At 47.5% G+C, this 19,225-nt stretch overlaps 1 protein-coding gene across 1 annotated transcript in view; it reads right to left on the bottom strand.

Annotated features, from left to right (window-relative positions):
• Positions 1–19,225, bottom strand: part of UBE2J2 (ubiquitin conjugating enzyme E2 J2) — a 164,173-nt gene that overhangs the window by 51,052 nt on the left and 93,896 nt on the right. The window contains exons 4-5 of the mRNA XM_063943039.1: positions 8,040–8,142; positions 1,331–1,469 (exon numbers count right to left, since the gene is read on the bottom strand). Of these exons, the coding sequence (XP_063799109.1) occupies positions 1,331–1,469; positions 8,040–8,142 (242 nt within the window). The remainder of the gene's footprint in view (positions 1–1,330; positions 1,470–8,039; positions 8,143–19,225) is intronic.

The raw sequence follows: 19,225 nt of genomic DNA, 5'->3' as shown, positions 1-19,225 counted from the left end.
TAGGAGGGGCATAGAGGGAGGAGCCAGCCCACACTCTCAAACTCTTAAAGTGCCAATGGCTCCTGGTGGACCCGTCTATACCCTATGGTACTAATGTGGACCCCAGCATCATCTAGGACGTAAGAGAAAATCCTTTTTTTTTTATTGATTTTATGTAATATTCTAAATTTTCTGAGATTTTGGATTTGGGGTTTTCTTAAAGCTGTAAGCCACAATCATCAAAATTATAACAAATAAAGGCTTGAAGCATCTCACTTTGCATTTAATGAGTCTATATACAGGTAATACATTCGTTTCACCTCTTAAGTTGACTTTCTGAAATAAATTAACTTTTGAACAATATTCTAATTTTCTGAATTCCACCTGTAATTGCTACACATTATGGGGCATAATTAATTGTGCTATCATTTTTTACAAACCCATGCGTTACGTTTTTCCTATTCAAACCAGAGGTAGGAAAATGAGGTGCAGTGATTTCTAGAGAAATCCCTGCGTCTTTTTTCTCGCAATTCCAGAGCTAGTTGTTTTTAGGACGAGTCACTGGGACTTAACCTTCAACCCCTGTGCAACCGCAACCCCCCTCCCCCCCAATATGTCTAAGTATTTGGAAGTTAACCAATTCGTTTAAGTACTCACCTTCCGAAGCGCCGTCTTCTTCCTCCATGCTGTCAAGATTTGGTCTTCTGCAGCAGTGTGTGTATGTGTGAAGGTGTGCGAGACTCGTGTCACACCTTCACACACGAGTCTCGCACCCCCCCCCACACACACACACAGCAGTGGAAAGATGGAGGGGAGATGACCTGGAACTATGGAGACCACTGGACCCGGCTGGAACTGAGGTAAGTATCAGACTTTTTATATATTTATAATATATTTGTTTTCTCAAATTCAGGGTTTGCAGATTTTTTTGTTTTTTTATTGGATACCTTGGGTATCGGGAAAGCGCATACCCGCTGTAATCCAAAATTGGGCGCGAGATCCACAGAGTTTATTTTGCGCGCAAATTCTTGGACCCAACTGGATATCCCCCTATGGATCTATCCCTCTGCCATCCTTTCTATCAATACCAAAGGATATTGTGGCAGATGTATTAACCTGGAGAAGGCATAAGGAAGTGATAAACCAGTGATATGTGCAAGGTGATAAAGGCAGCAGCCAATCAGATCCTAACTGTTAATTTACATAATGGAGCTGATTGGCTGGTGCCTTTATCACCTTGCACATATCACTGGTTTATCACTTCTTTGTGCCTTCTCCAGGTTAATACATCTGCCCCATTGTTGCTTACTACAGCCAAGCTTCAGTCATCCGTTCAAATGAGGAAACATACCGTGAAGTCTGAGGTCTCTATACTGCCCAGTGTGGGCCCTTTCTCCACCATGAAGCTGAGCAGACCTGTGAGGATTGTGGATACGGACCATGCTGGATTCCATGTGTCTGGGTGGAAGTCTGTGATTGAAAGGCAGAGGCTATAAGGAAGGGAGAGAAAAATAAATTTCAAATGAACCCTTTCAACGTTTCCTACTATAACTTGATATAGCAATTATATAGTTTTTTGTATACAACCTAGCAAATTAAAAAACAAAAATATATCCAACAACTTGGGAAAGCGGATTTTTAAACTGTCCTATGAGTTAGTGATAAGAGCAGTAAGAGGGAGCGTCTCACCGTGTAGTCAGAAATAAGAGCAGTAAGAGGGAGCGTCTCACCGTGTAGTCAGTGATCAAGACAGTAAGAGGGAGCGTCTCACCGTGTAGTCAGTGATAATAAGATTTTACTTACCGGTAAATCTATTTCTCGTAGTCCGTAGTGGATGCTGGGGACTCCGTAAGGACCATGGGGAATAGACGGGCTCCGCAGGAGACATGGGCACTTTAAGAAAGAATTTAGATTCTGGTGTGCTCTGGCTCCTCCCTCTATGTCCCTCCTCCAGACCTCAGTTAGAGAAACTGTGCCCGGAAGAGCTGACAGTACAAGGAAAGGATTTTGGGAATCCAGGGCAAGACTCATACCAGCCACACCAATCACACCGTATAACTTGTGATAACTTTACCCAGTTAACAGTATGAACAACAACAGAGCATCAGATCAACCCTGATGCAACTATAACATAACCCTTATTTAAGCAATAACTATATACAAGCATTGCAGAAGAAGTCCGCACTTGGGACGGGCGCCCAGCATCCACTACGGACTACGAGAAATAGATTTACCGGTAAGTAAAATCTTATTTTCTCTAACGTCCTAGTGGATGCTGGGGACTCCGTAAGGACCATGGGGATTATACCAAAGCTCCCAAACGGGCGGGAGAGTGCGGATGACTCTGCAGCACCGAATGAGCAAACACAAGGTCCTCCTCAGCCAGGGTATCAAACTTGTAGAAGAAAAGTGTTTGAACCTGACCAAGTAGCCGCTCGGCAAAGCTGTAATGCCGAGACCCCTCGGGCAGCCGCCCAAGAATAGCCCATCTTCCTTGTGGAATGGGCCTTAACCGATTTAGGCAGCGGCACTCCAGCCGCAGAATGAGCCTGCTGAATCGTGTTACAGATCCAGCGAGCAATAGTTTGCTTTGAAGCAGGCGCCCCAAGCTTGTTGGAAGCATACAGGATAAACAAAGATTCTGTTTTCCTGACCCTAGCCGTTCTGGCTACATAAACCTTCAAAGCACTGACCACATCAAGTAACTCGGTATGCTCCAAGTCAGTAGTAGCCACAGGCACCACAATAGGTTGGTTTATATGAAAGGATGAAACCACTTTCGGCAGAAATTGTGGGCGGGTCCTCAATTCTGCTCTATCCGCATGGAAAACCAGATAAGGGCTTTTATGTGACAAAGCCGCCAATTCTGACACACGCCTAGCCGAAGCCAAGGCTAGTAGCATGACCACCTTCCACGTGAGATATTTCAATTCCACCGTTTTGAGTGGTTCACACCAGTGTGATTTCAGGAAACTCAACACCACGTTAAGATCCCAAGGTGCCACTGGAGGCACAAAAGGGGGCTGAATATGCAGCACTCCCTTTACAAACGTCTGAACTTCAGGCAGAGAAGCCAGTTCTTTTTGAAAGAAAATGGATAGGGCCGAAATCTGGACCTTAATGGAACCCAATTTTAGGCCCAAAGTCACTCCTGACTGTAGGAAGTGAAGGAAACGGCCCAGCTGGAATTCCTCCGTAGGGGCATTCCTGGCCTCACACCAAGCAACATATTTTTGCCATATACGGTGATAATGTTGAGCCGTCACGTCCTTCCTAGCCTTTATCAGCGTAGGAATGACCTCATCCGGAATGCCTTTTTCTGCTAGGATCCGGCGTTCAACCGCCATGCCGTCAAACGCAGCCGCGGTAAGTCTTGGAACAGACAGGGCCCCTGTTGCAACAAGTCCTGTCTTAGAGGCAGAGGCCACGGGTCCTCTGTGAGCATTTCTTGCAGATCTGGATACCAAGTCCTTCTTGGCCAATCCGGAACAATGAGTATTGTTCTCACTCCTCTTTTTCTTATGATTCTCAGTACCTTGGGTATGAGAGGAAGAGGAGGAAATACATAGACCGACTGGAACACCCACGGCGTCACCAGTGCGTCCACAGCTATCGCCTGAGGGTCTCTTGACCTGGCGCAATACCTCTGTAGTTTTTTGTTGAGGCGGGATGCCATCATGTCCACCTGTGGCAGTTCCCACCGACTTGCAATCTGCGTGAAGACTTCTTGATGAAGTCCCCACTCTCCCGGGTGGAGGTCGTGTCTGCTGAGGAAGTCTGCTTCCCAGTTGTCCACTCCCGGAATGAACACTGCTGACAGTGCGCTTACGTGATTCTCCGCCCCGCGAAGAATTCTGGTGGCTTCTACCATCGCCACCCTGCTCCTTGTGCCGCCTTGGCGGTTTACATGAGCCACTTCGGTGATGTTGTCTGACTGAATCAGCACCGGTTGGTTGCGAAGCAGAGGCTCCGCTTGACGTAGGGCGTTGTATATGGCCCTTAATTCCAGGATGTTGATGTGAAGGCAAGTCTCCTGACTTGACCACAGACCTTGGAAATTTCTTCCCTGTGTGACTGCCCCCCCCCCCCAACCCACCCTTGGAGGCTTGCATCCGTGGTCACCAGGACCCAGACCTGAATGTCGAATCTGCGGCCCTCCAGAAGGTGAGCACTCTGCAGCCACCACAGGAGAGACACCCTGGCCCTGGGGGATAGGGTGATTAACCGATGAATCTGAAGATGTGATCCGGACCATTTGTCCAGTAGATCCCATTGAAAGGTTCTCGCATGGAACCTGCCGAAGAGAATGGCCTCGTATGATGCCACCATCCTTCCCAGGACTCGAGTGCAGTGATGCACTGACACCTGTTTTGGTTTTAATAGGTTTCTGACCAGTGTCATGAGTTCCTGAGCCTTCTCCATCGGGAGATAAACCCTCTTCTGGTCTGTGTCCAGAATCATGCCCAGGAAAGGCAGACGAGTCGTAGGAATCAACTGCGACTTCGGAATATTTAGAATCCAGCCGTGTTGTCGAAACACTTCCAGAGAGCGTGCTACGCTGTTCAGCAACTGCTCTCTTGACCTCGCTTTTATGAGGAGATCGTCCAAGTATGGGATAATTGTGACCCCTTGCTTCCGCAGGAGTACCATCATTTCCGCCATTACCTTGGTAAATTATTCTCGGTGCCGTGGAGAGACCAAACGGCAACGTCTGAAATTGGTAATGACAATCCTGTACCACAAATCTTAGGTACGCCTGATGAGGTGGATAAATGGGGACATGAAGGTATGCATCCTTTATGTCCAGAGACACCATAAAATCCCCCCCTTCCAGGCTTGCGATGACCGCTCTGAGCGATTCCATCTTGAACTTGAACCTTTTCAGGTATATGTTCAGGGATTTTAAATTTAATATGGGTCTGCCCGAACCGTCCGGTTTCGGTACCACAAACATGGTCGAATAATAATCCTTTCCTTGTTGAAGGAGGGGAACCTTGACCACCACCTGTTTGTGAATTGCAGTTAACACTATTTCCCTCTCTAAGGGGGAAGCTGGCAGGGCTGATTTGAGGTATCGGTGAGGGGGCATCTCTTCGAATTCCAGCTTGTATCCCTGAGACACAATCTCTATTGCCCAGGGATCCAACTGGGAGTGAACCCACTCGTGGCTGAAATTTCGGAGACGCGCCCCCACCGGGCCTAGCTCCGCCTGTGGAGCCCCAGCGTCATGCGGTGGATTTAGTGGAAGCCGGGGAGGACTTCTGTTCCTGGGAACTAGCTGCGTTGTGCAGCTTCCTTCCTCTGCCCCTGCCTCTGGCAAGAAAGGACGCACCTCGGACTTTCTTGCCTTTTTGTGATCGAAAGGACTGCATTTGGTAATACAGTGCTTTCTTAGGTTGTGAGGAAACATATGGCAAAAAATTTGACGTTCCAGCAGTAGCTGTGGAGACCAGGTCCGAGAGACCCTCCCCAAACAATTCCTCACCCTTGTAAGGTAAAACCTCCATGTGCCTTTTTGAGTCGGCATCACCTGTCCATTGCCGAGTCCACAGCACCCTTCTGGCAGAAATCGACATAGCATTTATTCTAGAGCCCAGTAGACTAATGTCTCTTTGAGCGTCTCTCATATATATGACAGCGTCTTTTATATGCCCCAGGGTCATTAATATAGTATCCTTGTCTAAGGTATCAAGTTCCTCAGACAGGGTGTCCGTCCATGCTGCTACAGCACTACACACCCAGGCCGACGCGATCGCTGGCCTCAGTAAGGTACCTGAATGTGTATAAATGGACTTCAGGGTACCCTCTTGCTTTCTATCCGCAGCATCTTTTAGGGTGGCCGTATCCTGTGACGGCAGGGCTACCCTCTTGGATAAGCGTGTTAAAGCTTTGTCCACCCTAGGGGAGGATTCCCAGCGTAACCTGTCCGTTGGCGGGAAAGGATACGCCATAAGCATCCTTTTGGAAATCTGCAGTTTTTTATCTGGAGATTCCCAAGCCTTTTCACATAACTCATTTAGCTTGCGTGAAGGGGGAAAGGTCACCACCTGCCTTTTTTCCCCATACATATGAACCCTCTTGTCAGGGACTGGGGTTTCCTCTGTGATGTGCAACACATCCTTAATTGCTATAATCATATAACGGATGGATTTAGCCAATTTAGGCTGTAACTTTGCATCATCGTAATCGACACTGGAGTCAGAATCCATGTCGGTATCTGTGCCAACAATTTGGGATAGTGGGCGCTTCTGAGACCCTGACGGCCTCTGCGACATAGGATCAGGACCGGGCTGAGACCCTGACTGTCCTAAGGCTTCAGTTTTATCCAACTTTTTATGCAAGGAATTAACATTATCATTTATAACCTTCCACATATCCATCCAATCAGGTGTCGGCGCCGTCGGCGGAGACACCACATTCATTTGCTCCCGCTCTGTTTCCACATAGCCTTCCTCGTCAAACATGTCGACACAAGCGTACCGAGACACCACACACACAGGGAATGCTCTTTTTGAAGACAGTTCCCCCACAAGGCCCTTTGGAGAGACAGAGAGAGAGTATGCCAGCACACACCCCAGCGCTATATAACCCAGGAATAACACAGTAACTTAATGTTAACCCAGTAGCCGCTGTTATATTGATTTTTGCGCCTAATTATGTGCCCCCCCTCTCTTTTTACCCTCTTCTACCGTGTATCTGCAGGGGAGAGCCTGGGGAGCTTCCTCTCAGCGGAGCTGAGGAGAAAAAATGGCGCTGGTGAGTGCTGAGGAAGAAGCCCCGCCCCCTCAGCGGCGGGCTTCTGTCCCGCTTCAATGTACAATTTTTGGCGGGGGCTCATGCATATATACAGTACCCAACTGTATATATGCAAAACTTTTGCCAAAGAGGTCCTAATTGCTTGCCCAGGGCGCCCCCCCCCCCTGCGCCCTGCACCCTTACAGTGACCGGAGTATGTGGGTGTGTGTGGGAGCAATGGCGCACAGCTGCAGTGCTGTGCGCTACCTCAGTGAAGATTGGAGTCTTCTGCCGCCGATTTCGAAGTCTTCTTGCTTCTTCTGCTCACCCGGCTTCTGTCTTCCGGCTCTGCGAGGGGGACGGCGGCGCGGCTCTGGGATCGGACGACGAGGGTGAGATCTTGTGTACGATCCCTCTGGAGCTAATGGTGTCCAGTAGCCTAAGAAGCAGGACCTATCTGCAGAGAGTAGGGCTGCTTCTCTCCCCTCAGTCCCACGATGCAGGGAGTCTGTTGCCAGCAGAGCTCCCTGAAAATAAAAAAACCTAACAAAATACTTTCTTACAGCAAGCTCAGGAGAGCTCACTGAACAGCACCCAGCTCGTCCGGGCACAGATTCAAACTGAGGTCTGGAGGAGGGACATAGAGGGAGGAGCCAGAGCACATCAGAATCTAAATTCTTTCTTAAAGTGCCCATGTCTCCTGCGGAGCTCGTCTATTCCCCATGGTCCTTACGGAGTCCCCAGCATCCACTAGGACGTTAGAGAAAAGGGCAGTAAGAGGGAGCGTCTCACCGTGTAGTCAGAAATAAGAGCAGTAAGAGGGAGCATCTCACCGTGTAGCCAGTGATAAGGGTAGTAAGAGGGAGCGTCTCACCGTGTAGTCAGTGATAAGGGCAGTAAGAGGGAGCGTCTCACCGTGTAGTCAGTGATAAGGGCAGTAAGAGGGAGCGTCTCACCGTGTAGTCAGTGATAAGGGCAGTAAGAGGGAGCATCTCACCGTGTAGTCAGTGATAAGGGCAGTAAGAGGGAGTGTCTCACCGTGTAGTCAGTGATAAGGGCAGTAAGAGGGAGCGTCTCACCGTGTAGCCAGTGATAAGGGCAGTAAGAGGGAGCGTCTCACCGTGTAGTCAGAAATAAGAGCAGTAAGAGGGAGCGTCTCACCGTGTAGCCAGTGATAAGGGTAGTAAGAGGGAGCGTCTCACCGTGTAGCCAGTGATAAGGGCAGTAAGAGGGAGCGTCTCACCGTGTAGCCAGTGATAAGGGCAGTAAGAGGGAGCATCTCACTGTGTAGTCAGTGATAAGAGCAGTAAGAGGGAGTGTCTTACCGTGTGTTACATTTAAACCGCCCGTTAGGAGTAATCATATAAATACTAGGTGGTTTAAATGGGAATTCTCTGGGAAATATTAGCTTTCCATGGTAGTAGCCACCTGAAAAAATAGACATAAAAGAAATTAAACAAATGTTAGACAATGTCTGTGCTATATATAAAAGTAATCTAAATTTACTGTATGGGACTTTAGAGAATTAGAAAGAGGCTTCAAATCTGCATCACCTGATTGGGGAAAATATTTTCCCCAATGTGCCACCTCTCTCTACCTGTAGAAGTGATGGTTGAGCATTACTGATTTGGCGCATCAAAAATATTACATTGAGTCTTATTCGCATTGCTATGCGGATGAGATTCACAAGCAGACGCTGCTGATTAAAATGATATGTGGCATGCCTATATTCTGTGCACAACCGTGCCTGTATCTGCATACGAAATGCTACGTTACAGTGTTTTCTTGTGTGTACTATTCACATAGTTTTGCAAATAAGATGCATTTTAATGAAAAAATAAGATTTTACTTACCGGTAAATCTATTTCTCGTAGTCCGTAGTGGATGCTGGGGACTCGTAAGGACCATGGGGAATAGACGGGCTCCGCAGGAGACAGGGCACTTTAAGAAAGAATTAGGAATACTAGTGTGCACTGGCTCCTCCCTCTATGTCCCTCCTCCAGACCTCAGTTAAGGAAACTGTGCCCGGAAGAGCTGACAGTACAAGGAAAGGATTTTGGAATCCAGGGCAAGACTCATACCAGCCACACCAATCACACCGTATAACTCGTGATAAACATACCCAGTTAACAGTATGAACAACAACAGCTTCAGATAACCCCTGACGCAACCATAACATAACCCTTATTTTAAGCAATAACTATATACAAGTCTTGCAGAAGAAGTCCGCACTTGGGACGGGCGCCCAGCATCCACTACGGACTACGAGAAATAGATTTACCGGTAAGTAAAATCTTATTTTCTCCAACGTCCTAGTGGATGCTGGGGACTCCGTAAGGACCATGGGGATTATACCAAAACTCCCAAACGGGCGGGAGAGTGCGGATGATTCTGCAGCACCGAATGAGCAAACACAAGGTCCTCCTCAGCCAGGGTATCAAACTTGTAGAACTTTGCAAAAGTGTTTGAACCCGACCAAGTAGCTGCTCGGCAAAGCTGTAATGCCGAGACCCCTCGGGCAGCCGCCCAAGAAGAGCCCACCTTCCTTGTGAAATGGGCTTTTACTGATTTTGGAGGCGGCAATCCAGCCGCAGAATGAGCCTGCTGAATCGTGTTACAGATCCAGCGAGCAATAGTTTGCTTTGAAGCAGGAGCACCCAGCTTGTTGGATGCATACAGGATAAACAGCGACTCAGTTTTCCTGACTCCAGCCGTTCTGGCTACATAAACCTTCAAAGCCCTGACTACATCTAGTAACTTGGCATCTTCCAAGTCACGAGTACCCGCAGGCACCACAATAGGTTGGTTCAAATAAAAAGATGACACCACTTTTGGCAGAAATTGCGGACGAGTCCGTAATTCTGCCCTGTCCACATGGAAAACCAGATAGGGGCTTTTATGTGACAAAGCCGCCAATTCTGACACACGCCTAGCCGAAGCTAAGGCCAATAGCATGACCACCTTCCACGTGAGATTTTTAACTCCACGGTTTTAAGTGGCTCAAACCAGTGTGATTTCAGGAAACTCAACACCACGTTAAGATCCCAAGGTGCCACTGGTGGCACAAAAGGGGGCTGAATATGCAGCACTCCCTTTACAAACGTCTGAACTTCAGGAAGAGAAGCCAGTTCCTTTTGAAAGAAAATGGATAGGGCTGAAATCTGGACCTTCATGGACCCCAATTTTAAGCTCAAAGTCACTCCCAACTGTAGGAAGTGAAGGAAACGGCCCAGCTGGAATTCCTCTGTAGGGGCATTCCTGGCCTCACACCAAGCAACATTTGCCTGCTGAGGAAGTCTGCTTCCCAGTTGTCCACTCCCGGAATGAACACTGCTGACAGTGCTTTTACGTGATCCTCCGACCAGCGAAGAATTCTGGTTGCTTCCGCCATCGCCACCCTGCTCCTTGTGCCGCCTTGGCGGTTTACATGAGCCACTGCGGTGATGTTGTCTGACTGAATCAGCACCGGTTGGTTGACTTAGGGCGTTGTATATGGCACTTAGTTCCAGGATATTGATGTGCAGACAAGTCTCCTGACTTGACCACAGACCCTGGAAATTTCTTCCCTGTGTGACTGTCCCCCACCCTCGGAGGCTTGCATCCGTGGTCACCAGGACATTGTCCTGAATGCCGAACCTGCGACCCTCGAGAAGGTGAGCACTCTGCAGCCACCACAGGAGACACCCTGGCCCTGGGGGATAGGGTGATCAGCCGATGCATCTGAAGATGCGATCCGGACCACTTGTCCAACAGATCCCACTGAAAGATCCTCGCATGGAACCTGCCGAAGGGAATGGCTTCGTATGACGCCCCCATCTTTCCCAGGACTCAACAAATACAATAATAACCACCCACTGACACACAACAGAACAACAAGGTTCCTATCTCTGTCCGTGGGTGTATATTAATTCAGGCGCAGATACTACTGCTAATTAATATGACTGGTCAACAAGAATAAACAACCTATATGCAGCTCCCACTTGGCAATCTGAACAAATACCAATGAGTTAATTACAATAAATATATAGAAAGAGAGCGCATGTAGTTTTAATTAATTTAATTATATTTTTAAAAAAGACAAAAAATGTCTATTCAACATATACATAATAATACTTTAAAAATACCATGAGAACAATACCCTCTATTGTGATGTAACAATATTATTAATTTTCCACACCTAAAAAGTCCACATTGCTGTATCAGCTTGTAGTTACAATTTGGTAATAGTTTGGATTCCAAAATCACTTTTGTGGCAGCTTAAATAGCTATAATAGCTGTCTGTCCCGCATCATCCAGAGCCACTCACTTAGATGGATAGTTTCATTCAAAAGAACGTAATGAGTCCTGCAGCAGTAGGATTAATTCCAAATCTCATACTATTCAATCATGCAGACAGGTATCAATATATGCTCCGATTCGTGGTCACATATATTAGCATATAATAAATTTGTAACTGTTGTGGATTCAAGAACAGTGTCTCACCTCCTCTGTTTCCAGAATGCTTTGTAGCCCACCGTACTAAACTCCTGCTGGGAGTGTTGTTAACTCTTTCTCGTGGTAAAGATGACACAGACCAACGAGCCGGCTCCCAGCTGCAGCGCCGTGTTGTAACGCTTTCCCCGTTACAGCCGTCCGTCTCCTCTTGGCCGTAGCACAGGCCACCTGTGTAGGATCTCTGGAGCGGAGCTCAGCTCCCGGCTGCGGTGTGTCTTGATTCCACGGAGGTTGTTAGGCGGACACGGTGGGTGGATGTCACTGGACTTGATGCGGCAAACCGAAGGCGGTGTGTGTAGTCACACAATCCGAGGGTTTGTCTCAGAAGGTTAAAGCAGAGGGGAAAGCGTTACAACACGGCGCTGCAGCTGGGAGCCGGCTCGTTGGTCTGTGTCATCTTTACTACGAGAAAGAGTTAACAACACTCCCAGCAGGAGTTTAGTACGGTGGGCTACAAAGCATTCTGGAAACAGAGGAGGTGAGACACTGTTCTTGAATCCACAACAGTTACAAATTTATTATATGCTAATATATGTGACCACGAATCGGAGCATATATTGATACCTGTCTGCATGATTGAATAGTATGAGATTTGGAATTAATCCTACTGCTGCAGGACTCGTTACGTTCTTTTGAATGAAACTATCCATCTAAGTGAGTGGCTCTGGATGATGCGGGACAGACAGCTATTATAGCTATTTAAGCTGCCACAAAAGTGATTTTGGAATCCAAACTATTACCAAATTGTAACTACAAGCTGATACAGCAATGTGGACTTTTTAGGTGTGGAAAATTAATAATATTGTTACATCACAATAGAGGGTATTGTTCTCATGGTATTTTTAAAGTATTATTATGTATATGTTGAATATACATTTTTTGTCTTTTTTAAAAATATAATTAAATTAATTAAAACTACATGCGCTCTCTTTCTATATATTTATTGTAATTTTCCCAGGACTCGCATGCATTGAAGCACCGACACCTGTTTTGGTTTTAAGAGGTCTCTGACCAGAGTCACGAGCTCCTGAGCCTTCTCCGCCGGGAGAAAAACCTTCTTCTGGTCTGTGTCCAGAATCATGCCCAGGAAGGGCAGACGCGTCGTAGGAATCTGCTGCGACTTTGGAATATTCAGAATCCAGCCGTGCTGTTGCAACGCTTCCCGAGAGTGTGCTACGCTGATCAACAACTGCTATCTGGACCTCGCCTTTATGAGGAGATCGTCCAAGTATGGGATAATTGTGACTCCTTGCTTTCGCAGAAGCACCATCATTTCTGCCATTACCTTGGTAAATATTCTCGGTGCCGTGGACAGACCAAACCGCAACGTCTGGAATTGGTAATGACAGTCCTGTACCACAAATCTGAGGTACTCCTTATGAGGTGGATAAATGGGGACATGCAGGTAAGCATCCTTTATGTCCAGAGACACCATAAAATCCCCCTCTTCCAGGCTTGCAATGACCGCTCTGAGCGATTCCATCTTGAACTTGAACCTTTTCAGGTAAATGTTCAGGGATTTTAAATTCAATATGGGTCTGACCGAACCGTCCGGTTTCGGTACCACAAACATTGTGGAATAGTAACCCCTTCCCTGTTGAAGGAGGGGAACCCTTACCACCACCTGCTGGAGATATAATTTGTGAATTGCCGCTAACACTATTTCCCTCTCTATGGGGGAAGCTGGCAGGGCCGATTTGAGGTAACGGTGCGGGGGCATCACTTCAAATTCCAGCTTGTATCCCTGAGACACAATCTGTATAGCCCAGGGATCCACCCGTGAGCGAACCCACTGGTGGCTGAAATTTCGGAGACGCGCCCCCACCGATCCTTGCTCCACCTGTGGAGCCCCAGCGTCATGCGGTGGATTTAGTGGAAGCCGGGGAGGACTTCTGTTCCTGGGAACTAGCTGTATTGTGCAGCTTCTTTCCTCTACCCCTGCCTCTGGCAAGAAAGGACGCACCTTGGACTTTCTTGCCTCTTAGCAACGAAAGGACTGCATTTGGTAATATGGTGCTTTCTTAGGCTGTGAGGGGATATATGGCAAAAAAATTGACTTCCCAGCCGTAGCTGTGGAAACTAGGTCCGAGAGACCGTCCCCAAACAATTCCTCACCCTTATAAGGTAAAACCTCCATGTGCCTTTTTGAGTCGGCATCACCTGTCCATTGCCGAGTCCACAGGACCCTTCTGGCAGAAATCGACATTGCATTTATTCTAGAGCCCAGTAGGCTAATGTCTCTCTGGGCATCTCTCATAGCGTCTTTTATATGCCCCAGGGTCAGTAATATAGTATCCTTGTCCAAGGTATCAATTTCCTCAGATAAAGTATCTGTCCATGCTGCCACAGCACTACACATCCAGGCCGACGCAATTGCCGGCCTTAGTAAGGTACCTGAATGTGTATAAACGGACTTCAGAACACCTTCCTGCTTTCTATCCGCAGGATCTTTTAGGGTGGCCGTATCCTGTGACGGCAGGGCTACCTTCTTAGATAAGCGTGTCAAAGCTTTGTCTACCCTAGGGGAGGATTCCCAGCGTAACCTGTCCGCTGGCGGGAAAGGATACGCCATAAGCAACCGTTTGGAAATCTGCATTTTTCTATCTGGAGATTCCCAAGCTTTTTCACATAACTCACTTAACTCATGTGAAGGGGGAAAGGTCACCTCATGCCTTTTTTCCCCAAACATATAAACCCTCTTGTCAGGGACTGGGTTTTCCTCTGAGATGTGCAATACATCCTTCATTGCTATAATCATGTAGCGGATGGCTTTAGCCATTTTAGGCTGCAACTTTGCATCATCGCCATCGACACTGGAGTCAGAATCCGTGTCGATATCTGTGTCAACAATTTGGGATAGTGAGCTCTTCTGAGACCCTGACGGCCTCTGCGCTGTAGGATCAGGCATGGGTTGAGACCCTGACTGTCCCAAGGCTTCAGCTTTATCCAACCTTTTATGCAAGGAAGTAACATTATCATTTAAAACCTTCCACATATCCATCCAATCGGGTGTCGGCGGCGATCCCACATTCATTTGTACCTGCTCTGCTTCCACATAGCCTTCCTCGTCAAACATGTCGACACAAGCGTACCGACACACCACACACACAGGGGATGCTCTATTTGAGGACAGAACCCCCACAAGGCCTTTTGGAGAGACAGAGAGAGAGTATGCCAGCACACACCCCAGCGCTATATGACCCAGGAATTATACAGTAACTTAGTGTTTACCAAGTAGCTGCTGTATATACTGATTTTGCGCTAAATTTATGTGCCCCCCCCCCCCCCCCTCTCTTTTTACCGTGAATCTGCAGGGGAGAGCCTGGGGAGCTTCCTCTCAGCGGAGCTGTGGAGAGAAAATGGTGCTGGTGAGTGCTGAGGAAGAAGCCCCGCCCCCTCAGCGGCGGGCTTCTGTCCCGCGATTTTGTGTAAAATAATGGCGGGGGCTCATGCATATATACAGTGCCCAACTGTATATATGCTGCTTTTTGCCAAGAGGTTCTCAATTGCTGCCCAGGGCGCCTCCCCCTGCGCCCTGCACCCTACAGTGACCGGAGTGTGTGGGTTTAATGTGGGAGCAATGGCGCACAGCTGCAGTGCTGTGCGCTACCTCATATGAAGACTGGAGTCTTCTGCCGCCGCTTTTGACGTCTTCTTGCTTCTCACGCCGGCTTCTGGCTCTGCGAGGGGGACGGTGGCGCGGCCCTGGAATCGGACGACCAAGGGTGCGTTCCTGTGTTCGATCCCTCTGGAGCTAAAGGTGTCCAGTAGCCTAAGAAGCATGACCTATCCGCAGTTAGTAGGGCTGCTTCTCTCCCCTCAGTCCCACGTAGCAGAGAATCTGTTGCCAGCAGATCTCTCTGAAAATAAAACAAAATACTTTCTATTTAGCAAGCTCAGGAGAGCTCACTAAGGGGCACAGATTCAAACTGAGGTTTGGAGGAGGGACATAGAGGGAGGAGCCAGTGCACACCAGTATTCCTAATTCTTTCTTAAAGTGCCCTGTCTCCTGCGGAGCCCGTCTATTCCCCATGGTCCTTACGGAGTCCCCAGCATCCACTAGGACGTTCGAGAAAGCTGTGTGAAAAAATGCCCTAGCGAGTCATGCCACGGCATGTCGTGACTAGAAAGGCTGTTCTTAACGTGCAGGGAGGCTAGATGTCAGTGGACACATCTGTATGTACAAATCAAAAGACTACATTTATTCAGAAACTGTCTGGACAAAATACAATGTCTGATACTAGGCATCACAATCACAACTGCGGCACTGTGCACAGGTTTAGGGAGTTTCATACACGTGCAGTAGCAAACCAAAAAATTCTCAATTCTACGAACATCAGCCCCACTGTGTTTTATCTATTATTTATTCAATACAAATAATACAGCTTGGTTCAGCTTTTTAACGAAGCCCCTGAATGTATCAAAGGCAATTACATATGCATCAAGGTGCACTTAAAATACTTTGGATCGAAATGTGTGTTTTTTTTTCGTTTCTTTTGGAGAAGTACAGTGGTGCTAGAAAAGTTTGTGAACCCTTCAGAATTTTCTATATTTCTGCTGAAATTTGGTCTAAAACTACCTAAATTTTTCACACGTCCTGAAAGTAGATAAAAGGGAACCAAATGAGGAAACTGACCCAATATCACATCTGTGAGTGGCAAAAGTATGTGAACCTATGCTTTCACTATCTGGTGACCCCCTTGTGCAGCAATAACTGCATGTAAATGTTTCCGGTAATTGTTGATTAGTCTTGAACATCAGCTTGGAGGAATTTCACCCCATTCCTTCATACAAAACAACTTCAGCTCTGTTATGTTGGTGGGTTTCCTCCCATGAACTGCTCGCTTCAGGTCTTTCCACAACATTTCTTTTGGATTAAGGTCTGGACTTTGACTTAATCATTCCAAAAACTTTACAACTTTAACCATTCTTTGATCAAATGACTTGTGTGCTTTGGCTTGTTGTCTTGCTGCACGACCCACGTTCTCTCGAGATACAGCTCATGGGCAGAAGTTCTGACATTTTCCTTTCAAATATTCTGGTATAAGTCAGATTTCATTGTCCCATCAATGATGGCAAGTCATCCTGGGCCAGAGGCAGCAAAACAGGCCTAAACCATGATACCACCACTACTGTGTTACAGTTTCTCATTTAATCTAAAAAGCTCTATTTTGTACTGTTATCTGTCCGGAAAACATTGTTCCAATAGCCTTCTGGCTTGTCCAGGTGATCTTTAGTAAACTGCAGACGGGCAGCAATGTTCCTTTTGGAGAGCTGCAGCTTTCTCCTTGCAATACTGCCATGTACCATTGTTGCTCAGTGTCCTCCTGATGGTGGACGCATGAACATTAACATTAGCTAATGTGAGAAAGGTCTTCAGTTGCTTAGAGGTTACCTTGGGTTCCTTTGTTACCTTGCAAACTATTAAGGGGGGTACACACGTACAGATTTCTCCCAGAGATGTGTGCCGAGTGATCTAGCACAGATCGTTCACACATCTCAGGACGCTCAGCACACAGCGTGATGTGTGCTGAGCGAGGGGAAAAAATAAGATTTTACTTACCGATAAATCTATTTCTCATAGTCCGTAGTGGATGCTGGGGACTCCGTCAGGACCATGGGGAATAGCGGCTCCGCAGGAGACAGGGCACAAAAGCAAGCTTTTAGGATCACATGGTGTGTACTGGCTCCTCCCCCTATGACCCTCCTCCAAGCCTCAGTTAGGTACTGTGCCCGGACGAGCGTACACAATAAGGAAGGATCTTGAATCCCGGGTAAGACTCATACCAGCCACACCAATCACACCGTACAACTTGTGATTTGAACCCAGTTAACAGTATGATAACAATGAAGTAGCCTCTAAAAAAGATGGCTCACAACCATAATAACCCGATTTTTTTTTTTTTTGTAACAATAACTATGTACAAGTAATGCAGACAATCCGCACTTGGGATGGGCGCCCAGCATCCACTACGGACTATGAGAAATAGATTTATCGGTAAGTAAAATCTTATTTTCTCTAACGTCCTAGTGGATGCTGGGGACTCCGTCAGGACCATGGGGATTATACCAAAGCTCCCAAACGGGCGGGAGAGTGCGGATGACTCTGCAGCACCGAATGAGAGAACTCCAGGTCCTCCTCAGCCAGGGTATCAAATTTGTAGAATTTAGCAAACGTGTTTGCCCCTGACCAAGTAGCTGCTCGGCAAAGTTGTAAAGCCGAGACCCCTCGGGCAGCCGCCCAAGATGAGCCCACCTTCCTTGTGGAATGGGTATTTACAGATTTTGGCTGTGGCAGGCCTGCCACAGAATGTGCAAGCTGAATTGTACTACAAATCCAACGAGCAATAGTCTGCTTAGAAGCAGGAGCACCCAGCTTTTTGGGTGCCTACAATATAAACAGCAAGTCAGACTTTCTGACTCCAGCCGTCCTGGAATTATATATATATATATATATATATATATATATTTTCAGGGCCCTGACAACGTCTAGCAACTTGGAGTCCTCCAAGTCCCTAGTAGCCGCAGGCACCACAATAGGTTGTTTCAGGTGAAACGCTGACACCACCTTAGGAAGAAACTGGGGACGAGTCCGCAGTTCTGCCCTGTCCGAATGGAAAATCAAATATGGGCTTTTGTAAGACAAAGCCGCCAATTTTGACAATCGCCTGGCCGAGGCCAGGGCCAACAGCATGGTCACTTTCCATGTGAGATATTTCAAATCCACAGATTTGAGTGGTTCAAACCAATATGATTTGAGGAATCCCAACACTACGTTGAGATCCCACGGTGCCACTGGAGGCACACAAGGGCTGTATATGCAATACTCCCTTGACAAACGTCTGGACTTCAGGAACTGAAGCCAATTCTTTCTGGAAGAAAATCTATAGGGCCGAAACTTGAACCTTAATGGACCCCAATTTGAGGCTCATAGACACTCCTGTTTGCAGGAAGTGCAGAAATCGACCTAGTTGAAATTTTTTCGTGGGGCCTTCCTGGCCTCACCCACGCAACATATTTTTACCACATGTGGTGATAACGTTGTGCGGTCACCTCCTTCCTGGCTTTGACCAGGGTAGGTATGACCTCTTCCGGAATGCCTTTTCCCTTAGGATCCGGCGTTCAAACCGCCATGCCGTCAAACGCAGTCGCGGTAAGTCTTGGAACAGACAAGGTCCCTGCTGGAGCAGGTCCTTTCTTAAAGGCCGATGGCACGGTTCCTCTTGGAACAGACATGGTACTTGCTGAAAGCAAATCCCTTCTTAGCTCCCGAGGCCATTAGTCCTCTGTGAGCATCTCTTGAAGTTCCGGTTACCAAGTCCCTCTTGGCCAATCCGGAGCCACGAGTATAGTTCTTACTCCTCTATGTCTTATAATTCTCAATACCTTGGTTATGAGAAGCAGAGGAGGGAACACATACACCGACTGTTACACCCACTGTGTTACCAGGACGTCCACAGCTATCGCCTGAAGGTCTCGTGACCTGGCGCAATACCTGTCCCATTTTTTGTTCGGGCGGGACGCCATCATGTCCACCTTTGGTCTTTCCCAACGGTTCACAATCATGCGGAAAACTTCCTGATGAAGTTCCCACTCTCCCGGGTGGAGGTCGTGCCTGCTGAGGAAGTCTGCTTCCCAGTCGTCCACTCCCGGAATGAACACTGCTGACAGTGCTATCACATGATTTTCCGCCTAGCGAAAAATCCTTGCAGTTTTGCCACTGCCCTCCTGCTTCTTGTGCCGCCCTTTCTGTTTACGTGGGCGACTGCCGTGATGTTATCCCACTGGATCAATACCGGCTGACCTTGAAGCAGAGGTCTTGCTAAGCTTAGAGCATTATAAATTTGCTCTTAGCTCCAGTATATTTATGTGGAGAGAATTCTCCAGACTTGATCACACTCCTTGTGTGACTGCTCCCCAGCCTCTCAGGCTGGCCTCCGTGGTCACGAGCATCCAATCCTGAATGCCGAATCTGCGGCCCTCTAGAAGATGAGCACTCTGTAATCACCACAGGAGA

This window comes from Pseudophryne corroboree, chromosome 10 (assembly GCF_028390025.1).
Source record: "Pseudophryne corroboree isolate aPseCor3 chromosome 10, aPseCor3.hap2, whole genome shotgun sequence".
Lineage (NCBI taxonomy): Eukaryota > Metazoa > Chordata > Amphibia > Anura > Myobatrachidae > Pseudophryne > Pseudophryne corroboree.
This window is presented reverse-complemented; position numbering and strand designations above follow the sequence as displayed.